Source organism: Sciurus vulgaris (genome assembly GCF_902686455.1).
Source record: "Sciurus vulgaris genome assembly, chromosome: 2".
Lineage (NCBI taxonomy): Eukaryota > Metazoa > Chordata > Mammalia > Rodentia > Sciuridae > Sciurus > Sciurus vulgaris.
The window spans coordinates 63,866,386-63,880,134 of NC_136462.1; the positions used below are offsets into that span (position 1 = coordinate 63,866,386).

General features: G+C 42.5%; 1 protein-coding gene across 1 annotated transcript; it reads right to left on the reverse strand.

Annotated features, from left to right (window-relative positions):
- Positions 1-1,172: 1,172 nt before the first annotated feature.
- SSTR1 (somatostatin receptor 1) lies at positions 1,173-9,344 on the reverse strand. The gene is made up of 2 exons (XM_079127702.1): positions 6,432-9,344; positions 1,173-6,041 (listed from the first exon to the last, which is right to left on the reverse strand). The coding sequence occupies exon 2, from the start codon at positions 5,695-5,697 to the stop codon at positions 4,525-4,527; it is 1,173 nt and encodes a 390-aa protein (XP_078983828.1). The 5' UTR covers positions 5,698-6,041; positions 6,432-9,344; the 3' UTR covers positions 1,173-4,524.
- Between the last annotated feature and the right edge of the window lie 4,405 nt (positions 9,345-13,749).

The window sequence follows — 13,749 nt, forward strand, 5'->3', positions numbered from 1 at the left end:
AGATCAAGTGCTCCCTGAAGTCAGATCTTCTCATTTTATCACTTATTGAGTTTTCATTCACTCTCAAATTATTTGGCATTTGACATATATTGTCTCTTGTCAGGCTGTCCTGACCTTCATTATCCTGAGTTATCCTCATCTTCTTCATGAGTGTAATGTGCATCTGAAGATTGACTTACTCCATATTACACGACACAAAGAGCAGAGTCATGTCTGCTGATAGCAAACTCCAGGCTCTTAACATTTAAACCATTAATTTTCAAACATTACTCTTAGAATCATCAAAATTCTCCCAGAATCAAAACCTCTATAATGGAGCATAAAGAATATGCATTTTTAGAAGTTCTTGGAAGATTTTGATGTAGAACTCATTAACCACTTTTGAAACATTTGCCTTAGAAAACATGATTTCAAGGACTCTGCTGCCAAAAGTTCTGATACAATTTCCTTATTAAAAAATCTTGCTTCTGGAAGAATACTACTTGAAGCCTTGTCAGTTATGCATGTAAACTATAAATCAAAGAAGATTCTCTTCTGAGAAGACCCTTATTGGAGAGGTGGGGAAAGCTAGAAACAGAGTCCTGAGCTGGGGAGAGAAAAGGTAGAAATAAAACCTTAAAAGGTAAAGGGGGAGAAAAGAATTTACCGATCAGCATCAAGTTTTTCTTAATTAAATAGGGGAGTGTGTGTGTGTGTGTGTGTGTGTGTGTGTGTGTGTGCATGTGTGTTTTAATTTCGGGAACCAGATTTCATATATATAAGATTTGAGAATTTTTTTGAGAAAAACATATAGGCATCTGCTTAGTTTGCTAACTACAGCAGCTCATTGGACATAAAGGAGAATGTTTAATTTAATTATTGACTTTGAATAGATATGTTGTCACTGATGATAAAATTAGCTAGATTAATGAATTGTTCAAGGGTTTTAGAGACAGAAAGAACACAGTGAGACCTACTGTCCATCAATATTTGAACAACCTTTCCCAGAATAGTCATGTAAGTTACACAACATTAGCCTGCTTGCCTATCATGTCTTCATTTTTTTCTCTCTTAAATTAAGTGGAATATAAGTTGTCTTTTGAACTATTATTATATATTACACGTTTTAAATTTAAATTTATTTTCCATATTATTATCCAAGAAGAACATCTTGCCTTTACTTCTTAGGCTGAAACAACACATTGAACATTTTGTATAATGACCAGGGTTAAAATGGATGAGACATTAAAGTTTTTTTAACATAATCCTTTACTATGGGTATTGTGTGAAAAGATGGCCTGGGAATACTATCTGGGAACACAGATGTCACTTGTAAGCAAACTAATAATAGTTCATAGACACTAAACAGATACACTTTATCTTTCAAATGTTACAGGGCATTTGAAGGCCTCTGAATCCTGTCCCCAACTCTGGTCCTGGAATTACTGCAACTGTTGGCTTGGAAAATATTTCTTTCTGCTTATCTTGCTGGGAAAATAAAACTGTTCTAAAAAGTAAAGTCTAGCAAAACAAAACAAAACTTCCCTCGTGCCTTCTTACACCCTTCCAGCATGGAAATGACCACTATTGACCACTACTGTCTTCTCTTATGCTGAAATCTGATTTTTATATTTCTTTTACACATTATTCTCTGCAACAATTTTAAGAGCTATCCCCCCTCCCACTATATCTTTTCTTGGGATGTAAATAAATAATTACTCAATTCCCACAATAAAATTTAAGGTCATAAGTGAGGGCAGACAGTAATTTAATCTATGGGAGATTGAGGTATTGCCTATTTTGTTGACAACAGAGTGCAAACCAGGGCAGCTTACCTTACTGCTTCCTCTTTCCCTTCCTTCTCTGCACCCCCCCCCCGCCTTTTTGAACTAACAGAATTTTCTTTATAGGAAAATAATTGAAAGCATAATTATGATCTTGGTAAAATTTTCAAAGATGATTTGAAAATCTAAGTGAAGCATAAGGTAATTAAGACTGTGCATCTGTAAAAAAAATCCATTGAAACAGTAAAATTCAAAGGGCAGCCAGACAATTTGCAACAGCATAATACATTTGTTTATTTAGTTAATATTACAACAGTAACAGGTTAAGAGCACTAGACTTGTATCCTGTTAAGAAGATTATGATCAAGAGTTTGATTTGTAAATTTAATTCTTCTTAACTGTTAAAAATCCATTTTCCAAAAGAGGAATGATACATATTATTATTAAGGGACAAATTTAAACTGATTTAAGATCAAAAGCATATTTGTTCATTAGTTTAAACAAAACAGAGACATTTTAACTCTTGGTTACTGCTTTTGTAAAAGCACAATGCTCTTGAAGCAAATATACATGAATATCTTTTTCGGTAGTGAGTTCAACCATTGTGTATTATGTCAATGAGAGAACCTGAGAACCCCAGATTTATTATCTCCGGATCATTGCATTACACTCTGGTTTACTTAAACAATCAAAAAACAAACACATATTTAGTGCCTACTATATACAAGCCCGTATAATAAAGCAATACAGGAAATACAAAGAAGTAAAATTATTGGTCCTTGCCCTGCTCAGATTTCCAATGCAGTTGGTAAGACTAAACATAGACACAAATTATTCTACTTCCAATGTCCTCAAAAGTAGTGATTACGTTAACTGAACTGTATATAAGAATCACCTCTGAGGGAATCTAGAAGAAGCAGGGATATTCCCAGCAGTGACAAAAGTCTCTGAATTAGATTTCTCAGCTCCAACTTTGAGGGTTTCTTGAGCCCCTGAAACTGAAAGTGTTCCAGTCGGATTCACACCTATCAGTTTGTGTCTATACTGGAAATTATTTCTAGAATTCTGACAGTGGAGCAATATAAACAAGTATACACATATAGTATGTGCATACACATACCTAAATACACACATACATACACTGGATTCACATACAGGATGATGTTTCCCTTATCTATATATATGTATTTTCCGGAAAGCCAGGAGTTCCGGACATTTCACTGTGAATGGAGAAAAGGTTAACTCACGCTGTCATTTTAAAAAAAATTATTACAATAAAACAAGATAATACAATAAGAAAAATATGAAAAGATCTCCAAACTTCACTGGACACAGGCGAAAATAGAAGGGCTAGAAGAAAGGAAAAGCAGAGGGCCAAGCAAAGAAAAGACCTCGAGGGGGCGGGCCATGGAGAAGGGAGGGAGCTTTCCTCCACTCCCACTCCACTTCAAATCTTAGAGTCCCCAACAAAAGCCTCCGGATAGGGAAGAAAAGGAAAGCAGAAACACTTTTTTCCAACACCGCGAATAAATAAATAAATAAATAAATAATAAGTCGGTTAAACAAGACAATAACTTATTAGGCACCGCTTGAAAGGCAGCAACCCTGAAGGGCCAGGCGGCCTCACTCTGGAGCCTGCACGCAGGGGCAGCATGTCCACCTGTGGGAACAAGGCTCTTAAGTTGCCACCCTAGGTCTTGGCCCCAGTGAAGGATCTTCTACAAAAACTGGAGCAGGGAGAGGAATCTGAAGTTATTTTAGGTAAGGTACTCCAGAAACTTGAGCAAGGGAGAAAGACAAGCGGAATCGCAGCTGCGCTTCCAAGCAGTCCCTTGGGAAAGTGCGCCCGCTCTGCACCGCGTAACACAGACGCGTGGCCCAGGGGCGCCCAGAGATAACTCTTTGAAACCCATTCTCAGTCCCGCGTGAGGGTGGTTTCTATGACACCCTCCCCCTACCCTTAGGTGAGGAATCTTCTACAAATTCCTCCTTCCGCTATTCCCCAGCTCTGTTTTGCTCCAAAGAGGGGTTCTGATGGGAACTGCGTGGAGGCTGGGGTTTCAAGAACAGGATCTATTTTACTAAGCACCGGGCTCTGCTCTGGGTGAAGTGGGAGCAGTGGAGGGGTCAAAGCAAGTTTGAGCCTTCACCCGAGAGTAGGAGGAAAGATTATCAATCTTATTCATTCCCAAGTCCTACTTCCCTTCAAGTAAGGTTGCGCAAAGGGAGAGCGGTAGTTTCGGACATTTGTCTAACTGCACCAGGCAGAGTCTGCCTAGCTGACCAGCGCAGCAGGGAGGAGCTGAGGGAGAACTGGGAACTCACCCCTAGGGAAACCCGTGGTAGTAACCGTGGCTCCTTAAACAAATAATGGCAAGAGAGGCTGAGGATTAGACTGAATTGGCGATGTTAATGAGTTCGTGATCTGCAAAAGCCAGATAGAGAGGAAGGAAGGATTTAAGTTATAGGGTGTGGAGAACAGAAGGGTTCTTGCTGTGGAGCAGCAAGCCTGGTGGAGCAAAGGGCCAAAAGTGGGAGACGGAGAAGAGGATCTGAAAGCTTTCCCAGTTTATAAGCCAAACTCTCAATGCAGCCTTGTTCGCACAGCTTTCCTGGTTCCTTCCACCCGAGCGACGCGGGATCTTAGCCCCAAGTTACTCCCACCGCACCCTGGCGCCCGGGATGACATCCCCTCATACCCAGTCTCCCCTAATCGTTCTTCTCTCTTTCCTTTGACTCAGGGCCCCTGCGCGGCCCCGGCTCAAAGTGTCGTGATCCGGGAAGTACAGGTGCCATTACGAAAGACGCCGCCCGACTCCAGGTTCTCAGGCTGAAAGTCCTCGACGCTGTAGGCTCTGCTCTTGAGGGCAGTGGCATAGTAATCGACCGGCTCCTCCGCAGCGTTGTCCATCCAGCTGAGGCACAGGATGCGCTGGAAAGAGCGCTTGAAGTTGTCCGAGAGGAAACCATAAAGGATGGGGTTGGCGCAGCTGTTGGCGTAGCCAAGGATCACTGACAACTGGCTCACGGTGGCGTCGTCCTGCTCAGCAAACACGTTGACCAGCTGCACCACGTAAAAAGGCATCCAGCAGATGACAAACACCATCACGACCATCATCACCATTAAAGTGATCTTGCGCTCAGAGCGTTTGCGCTGTTGCCAGCCGGCCTTGAGGGCCACCATGCGCATCTTGGCAATGATGAGCACATAGCACAGGCAGATGGCCCCGACGGGCAGCAGGAAGCCCATGAGAAATGTGTACAACACGAAGCCCACCAACCAGCGCTGGGCAGGCTCAGGCATGAGCATGTTGCAGGCCACCGTGCCATCGCTGTTGGCCGCGGTGCGTGAGAAGACCACAATGGGCAAGATGACAAGCAGAGATAGCACCCACACGCCCAGGTTCACCACTTTGGCCACTGTGGGGCGGCGATAGCGGGCTGCTTTGATAGGGTGCACCACGGCCACATAACGGTCCACACTGAGCACAGTCAGACAGTAGATGCTGGTGAACATGTTGACCGCATCCACACTGAGCACGAGGCGGCAGAGCAGCGCACCGAAAGGCCAGTGGCGCAACAACGTGGAGGTGACCAAAAAGGGCACGCTGAGCATGAGCAGCTCATCAGCAATGGCCAGGTTTAGGATGTAGATGTTGGTGGCCGTCTTCATTTTGGCGTAGCGCAGGATCACGTAGATGACCATGGAGTTCCCACACAGCCCCACCAGACACACCACGGAGTAGATGAAAGAGATGAGGATTGCGCTCCCCTGGCCCTCGCTTAAGGTCCCGTTCTGGGATGCGTTTCGCCCCGGCTCCTCCATGCCGTCCGCAGAGCCAGCCCCGGGGCCCCTGCCGCAGCCGCCTGCGCCGCAGCTGCCCGGGCTGGGGCTAGGAGAGGAGGAAGAGGAGGCGGTGCCATTGGGGAACATGCCAGCTGAGGGGGGCCGATGGGGCTGCTGGCGCTGGGGCGCTCTCCTGGAGTCCCAGCCGCCTGCGCCCTCCCTCGGTACCCGGTCGCTCTCCAGCAGCCTACAATCACCGGGAGCCTCAGGGTAGAGCGCAGCAGCTGTGGGGAGCGCGGCTTCTACCAGTGACTGCCGGGCGCATCGCCTAGCGGTTGCCTGAGCGCTGTCTCTTGCCGCTCCGGGGCGCCTGGGCACACTAGAGCGTGGAGAGCGGAGGCCAAAAGGCTAGAGCCCAGAGCGGCACAGCCATTAACTGGCGCGGCTCTGGGCTGGTGAATGATTAATAGGCACCACCAGCGCGTCAGCAGCTACGAAAAAGGAGGGGGGGAGGGAGGAGGGCACTTAAATGGTTTGTCCCCCCTCCCCCAATTTTCCCTTCCCAATGCTTCTCAGGCTCAACTCCAGTGGTTGCTTCGGGGTTTCCTCCCAATACCTTTATCCATCCCTCAGAGCGACCTGGGAAGTGTCTCAACCTTCCTAGAGGCCAAGTGGGAGCTAAAGGTATAGATTTTTGTCCCATACCACTCTACTTCTACCTAAAGCAAAGACTGAAGCGAATCCCAAACATGGATGTCTGGATTTCAGTCCAGTTTCCTTCAGTTGCTGCCCCCTCCTGGGGAACACGAACTCCCTTCATGTCGCGCTGCCCGGGACCCTAAGCCCTCACCTCCCGCCACCGCTTGCCCTGCCCTTCAGACCTGCAGCTTAAGCTCCCGGACCCCGTCCCAAAGCGCTCTACCTCCAGACCGAAGCGTAGATGGCCGGTGCAAAGTGCACGTGTGGTCTGGTAGCGCGCAGACGTTCTTTGCGCAGTCCAACTCCCTTTGGGCCCAGCCCTAGCACAAGAGCCCACGCAAATACTCTTAGAGTGGTAGAAACTGACTCTGAACCGCGAGTATTAAGAGCAGGAAGGATCACAACTGGTGTGTTAGGAGATTCTGATTTATGGCACGGCAGGCAACTCCTCTCGGGCAGGAGTGTAGAGAGGTCCGGCGGCGAACGACTGCAAATCGCTTGCAAAGGTTATAAGTGCTCAGAGCTCCCCGCGTCTCCCATAGGAATATCGACTGCAGAAACTGGGACGCGCGGGTAGGAGCTCAGGAGGAGCCTGAGGCTCCCTCCGGAACGTGCCAGGCACGGTATTGGAAATCCATCTAGGTGTTCACTCCGGAAAGATAAGGCTGTGTGGCTCAGAGCCGCTCCGCCCGAGTCCCTACTGTACTTTGTACCCTGGAGAGTTGGCGGGCGGGGCTGGGAGAAAGAGAGCTTAAAGGCCAGGGTCTGAGGGAACTCAGCTCCATTAAATCCATGAGGGGCCGGCTGTGTAAACTGACCAGACAGACGTGTCATCGTCCCAAGATCAGCAGGACGACAGGTGGGGTTTTCCAGGAAGTATTAGGAAATACTAGTGCCTTTGAGGAATGACTGGGATTTAGTTCACGTGGCTTAACCATTAAACACAGACATTGATACAGACAAGCCTGAAGCTCACTGATTTCATTTAGCAATTGAAAGGTTTCCCTGTAAGAAAGAATGGATGTTCAATTACCATGATTTTTAAATGACCTCTGGGACTTCCCACCATTCTGAGACTAGGCTCTCTTTTGCCTTTCATCAGAAGAATCACATCCATTCAATTTCCCCATATCTTTCCATAAATCCTGCCCTGCAAGATCCCTACAAGTCTCTGAAAGTTGCCTGTTCCCAGGAAGAGGGACCTGTCGCTGTCTAGTGCTCAGTTTCCTTGGAGCTTTGCAGTCTCCAGTTTCTCCTTATGCTCAACCAGAAGCACACTAGTGTAGTGAATCTCAGTGATTTCTCACCTCAGAACATTTACCCCAAGGTGAGGCAAACTTGAATCTGGGTAATCATTCACATATATGTTTTAGTTCTCAAAACTCAGTGCTCTTGGAAGGGAAAGAATAGTTTGTTATGTGTTGATGATAGCAATCAGAGATTAAAATAAATGACGACCAACTGGTGTGCAATGGACACTGCATTATTAATGAGAGAAGTGCTACAGAACTTGAAATTTCATAGGGCATATGCGGTTTAGTCCTTTGCTTTATCTAAACAAATTGATCTCAAGTGGAATGGGAAACCGGGGTTCAGTTGTGTTTCTTTTTCTTTTAAAAATACGGCAGTTGGAAGAGAGAAAAAAAATGAGTGTTTATCTTTTTGTAAAAAAAGGAATAGGTTTTGTCCCAGAAAAGCAGTTTTCTAGCTAGTCTTCATAGTGGTTTAGATGGCTCTGCCCATCAGTGACTAAAGGCATTTAGCTCTATTTCTGGGAACTGGCATCTCAACAGATATCATTTAGACGCATTGACTTTGATCTTGGTGGCTCCAGGGGGAGTGGGTGATGGGAGTTGGTCAAAGACAGCTTTATTGTTAGAATTTCATTAAGTTCACTTTGCAACTCATCTTAGAAAAAAATATCTCTTAATTAAGTTGTGGCCTCACATAAAAAGAAGAAAACTTGAGACCTGACATGAGCATGCTTTCTTCACTTGTGAAATGATTTCTATGATGGACTATTTATTCATAAAAAAAAGATTGACAATGAGATACCACTTTACACCCACTAGATGGCTATAATAATTTTTTAAAATATTGCCAAGAATGTAGAGAAATTGGAACACTCATATGTTGCTGGTGGGAATTTAAAAAAGGATATAGCAACTTTAGAAAATATATCTTGGTGATTCCTCAAAAAGTCTCAAATAGAATTACCATATGACTCAGCAATTCTACCTCTGTTTTTTACCCCTGAAAATTTGAATCCTGAAAACAGGTTTTGGAATAAAAACTTGTACATACGTGGGTGTTCTAATGGCAAAAACAAAAACAAACAAACAAAAAACAACAGGGAAACAACTCAAATATCCATCAATCAATCAATAAACAAAATATGGTATATCCATAGAATGGAATATTAGTCATCCTTAAAAAGGAATAAAATACTTATACATGTTACATATAGATGGAACTTGAAAACATTATGCAAAGTGAAAGAAGTCAAACACAAAAGTTCACATATTGCATGATTCCATTTATATGACATGACAAGAAAGGCAAACACATAGAGACAGAAAGTAGATTGATGGTTGTCAGGGGCTGGGGGAAGAAGGAAATGGAGAAAGAATACTTGATGGGTAAGAGGTTTCCTTTTTTGGATGAGGAAAATATTCTGGAATTAGACAGTGGTGATGGTTGCAGGATTTGTGAATATACTAAGAACCACCAAATTGTACACTTCAAAGTAACTGAAATTATGAAATTATGTGAATTTTATTTTAATAAAAAAGAAACTGAGATTGATGTAAGTAAAGCAATGTTACCAAATATCTTCAGTTATGTGTTTCTTTTTATTGTATCTGAGAATCAACCTATGAACAAAAACAAATTTTTAAAAAGGTGGATTGGGGTTATGGTTGCTTTCAAATTAGACCAAGAGTAGGTATGTAGCTTTCACTCATATCTCAATATAAAGTAAATATTTCCTACAGAAATAGAAAATTGTTATAGGTATGGCATTGCTATGATATTCAAAGATCACAGCATATGAAAAGTCAGGACTCAACAACCCTCTCTTGTCTTGTTAAAAAACTTTTTTTTTTTAACTTGTAAGTCTAAATCTTTGAATAGTCTAGAAAGAGCGTGTGCTCTCCACACACATTACCTGTCTTCCAGCTCTCCCTTCTTTAGTGACCACTTATCCTGTGCATCCATGCTATGAATATTTCTAGACAGGAAAAGAGAAAGGAATATTTTCAGGGAAGGAAAGAATGAAAAGTCCTGATTTAAGAGACTGCAGATTCGTAAACAGACTGATCCTCTTCCCTCACTGTGAATTTCTCCTATAAGCTGCACTCCCCTGAGCCACCCTGCACCAGGGGCACACTTTTTATTGTATTCATCACATCATACTGTATGTTTGTGTGTGTATGTCTGTGCGTGTGCACATGCACTCATTTGTTTGTCCTCTCTTGGAAATCTATAAGTTTGTTTGGAAGAGCAGTTATATTTTATTTATCTTTCTATCTCCAGAACCCAGCACAAGAGCTAGAAATCACCCAAAATCTCCTTGCTTTTTTTTTTTCAAGGTTACTTTTCTCTTTTCTAGCCCATAAATTGTAGCTGCAAAGATATAAACTGCAGGCCTCCTACAAGAACTTTAATATGTGGGTAACATCATCATCTGTAATAATTCCTCATACATTTATATTATTCTGAATAATTTCAATTTGCACATCCTATATCAACAATTATTATGCTGATGATTCACTCGTTGATCATTCTTGGTCTTAAATTTCTTGGCAGAGAAAAGGCCCTAGAAAATGGGTAGTACATGCTTTAGTAGCTAATGATGGTTATTTAATAGTATCATGCAGTGTGAAAGCCATTATACATGGAAGATCGTTTCTTTTTAATTGCAGTCCTGAGTCTCAGTTGGTTTGGTGAAACAGTAATTATCAGGAGCTCTCACTCTGCTTTTGTCAAAATCATTACTAAAGTGGTGTTTCCAGTTGGAACCTATGGCAATCCTTGAATGAGCTCTTATAATTCATGCATGTGGTAAAGTGTTGGCTGGGACCAGGGATTAAAGGAGAAACTTCCTGGAATATACTCTGCACTGGCATTGTCAAACACCTGTCCAGGCAGATGGGACCAAGCTGAGAATAAGGGGCAAGCACCACTCAGCAATATGGCCCAAAGCAAAGGATGCGTCATTTAAGAGCCATCTGCCACTAAGCAGCTAACATGATGGCAGTCTAATAAGAAGGTTACTAGGATACACAGTGGCCATAGGACTTAAGAGCAATCCTGAACTTTATTTCCCAGGGATGCCTAATCACTTCACAGCAGCTTTGGTAGCCTGTGGTTCAGTCCATCACCAATCTCAGCAAACTCGCCCTGGCCTGCTGATTTCCCTCTAACCTCTTCTGTGAAACAGCATAATAGTCTTTTTTTGCTTTCAGAAAAGACACACATGGTGTAACAACTAACTTTATTCCCTATAGATTCTCTATTACTAAAAAATGTTTCTTAGAAAAAGAATTGGGCACATGCAGGAAAGTATTCATTATTACTAATGAATAAATGAAAACAGAACAAAAGTGACCACATGTTACCTATATTGCATTTGAATGGTCCTTACCAGCGATGCATATTTTTTCTGTATTAAAATCTTACTTAAGGTTTTTATGATGGATTGCATTCGTTTCAAATAACTCTGTCAAAATCTTTTTTTTTAATTTTGACATTTTTAGCAAAAGTTTCTAAAAATGCTTTGAAAGTCATGAAATCATATTTATTTTGATGACTTAATTGATGATTGCTTTTCAGCAAAACTATTAAACACTTACAGCAAATCACCTATTCCTTAAGAAACAGCTGTTCTTTGTGGACAGGCTAGGTCCATCAGCAGCTTCTCCAAGTAAGGAGCCTTCATGAAGCCTAGCAAAGGGCAGGGTGGTAGGGAGACAGGAGAAAGGAAACCCAGTGTTGTAGATGAAAGCTTTGTAGCTCACCATTAAGGTGCTGTAGCTTTGTTCTCATTTTAAATGTGCAGAGGCAGGTGTCTAGACACATGTTCCATCAGCCAAATCATGGTTTTATTTTGATGGCATGAAGCAATTTCAATGACTGATTTTTTCTTCTTTTGCAAGGTAAATTGCAGCTGATCTGGTGGGGGTTCTATACTGAAAATATCTCCATGTTTTCTTCTCCAGCTCAGTGTAGGAAGGATGGGGCAGTGTCTGAGCAGTCAGAAGGTAGTCTCAGAACCACTCAGGAGGTTTTGGAAGGGAAGGCCTGGGTCAGTGGCTTACTCCCTCATCCTGACTCTGGCATGACTCAGGCTGACCAGGGCCAGCTCCTGCTCTATTTTCTTCACAAAGCATGGAATGACACTAGTCCTTGGCCTTAAGGAAGCAACCTGTGTGATAGCCTGTCTTGTCTGCCAGAAGAGAGAGGTCAGAAGGCAGCACACTCTAGGTAGGGTACTTGGCTTAGATTAGAAAGTCACTAAATTTCTTTGACTCCCTGGGTCAGCCAAGATTTCACTGCTTATGCAATTGACCAATGCCCTGATTCCTGATATTATTTTATTTTATTAATATTTACAGAAAAATTCAGACTATATTAGAACAGATTAACTCCTTAAATTGTATTGTATATTGTCACCCTTTTGCCTCTGCTTCTTTGTTGGAAAGAATTGTAAATTAATATTCAAATCTCACTATGTATGAATAATATGTGCTTTTAGTTATAACTTAAGTTTATTCATTAGTTTAACAAATACTTATTGAAAGCCCACTGGTGACAGGCACTGTTCAAGGCACTGGAGATAGTGGCAAAGAAAAGTAACCAATTTCTTACAGCATTGTAATGAGGCAGAAAGGGAGCAAACAGGAAGATACTCAGGTGTTGACTGTATTTAGTGATATGTCTAAGAGAAGTAGGGATGATCCACCACAGAGTGCTGGAGAGATGGGCATGTTTGACAGGTTAGACAGAGTGGGAGGGAAAAGAAGTGATACCCGAGTGACCCCAGTGATATGAAGGTGAAAGAACGCACATCTGGTGAAGGTTGCTCCACCTAGAAGCAAGAACAGTGTAAAGTCACCAGGATTCTGCAGATACAGATGTCAGGCACACTAACGCCACACCCCATCTCTGTCTCCCCTCCCTCCCCCACCCCCATTTTTTTTCTTTTTTTGCTAAAATCATAATTTAGAGAAAGTCTTTAGACATTAATAATTAATGATTATTTTTGATCAGCACCTCCTCTGGATGGTACACAAAAGTCTTAATCTACCTGCCCTATAGCAACATTCTTCCCTGTGAGGCAAGGAGTTCCCAGAGTTAATGGCAGGTGTCCAATCTGAGCCTGGGAGACTGTGTGATCCACTCTAGATCATGTTCCTGTAGACCCGAAATTCCCTGCCTGGAGGCCCAAGTCCTTTCCAAAGTCAGTGTGTGCTAACTACATGGCTGGTACCAACACCTCTAGTCCTGCGAGGAGGTCAAGAGGTAACTTTTTAAGGGAGGATGAGACCACAGGGGCTGGAGAATCCTAACGTACAGGAGGATACTCACTGTGGAGCCAGAGCCAGGGGAGAAAATTGAAGTGAGATGGGCTGCTGAAGGAGGTAGGGGCAGATAATAGGGCAGAGCTCCTGAAGAGTGCTAGGAATCTAAACTGGACTTTGTCCTCCCAGGTCACTATGAAGACAGGATGGTAGGACACATTTTATTAAACAGATTATGAACTTGATATATAACTTTCAAGGTAAGCAAACAAGCAAACCAAATAAAACAGTAGGGCCTTTGGGAGAACTTCAAGACATAGTACTTAAATCAGGCATGTGAGAAGATGGAGAGAGGATCCCACACCAGACACTGCATCCTTTTCTGACATCTTTGTGATCCTTCTCATTCCAAAATATAACTTTGTTCTTCCTCTAGGCAAAAAACAAAATATTATATAAATAACAATTGATACAAATTACATACATACACACACCAAATGCAAATATGTTTGTGTATGCCTGAAAGATGAGTTACTAAGCATTAACTATGGTTATCATCAGGTAGTTGGGTCATGGATGCTTTCTTCTTCTTTTTGCAGAAATTTTCAAAAGCTTTTTAGCCATGTGTGTATTGCTTTTTAAATAAGGTAAGGCTATAAAAGCTTTTAGAATTTTTAAGAAAAAGACTCCAGGCCATAAGTGTCTGCTTTATTTAATGAAGCATTTGCATTTGCTGATTTATTTCTTTCAAAATTACTTGTATTGTCAGATAAACACTAATAAATTTATTCTGAAAATGAACATTATGATTCAAAAAAAATGCGACCAGCAGAAGACAGAAGGAATTGAAGTAGGTGGTGGAGTAATCTATTTTCTTCTAAGCAACCTCTAGATCCCCAAGGCCAAGAGATTCCTAGGGTATGCTTGTGTCTGCAATGTCCTCCTCTTGAAATTGGTATAGTTATATAAATCACACGAT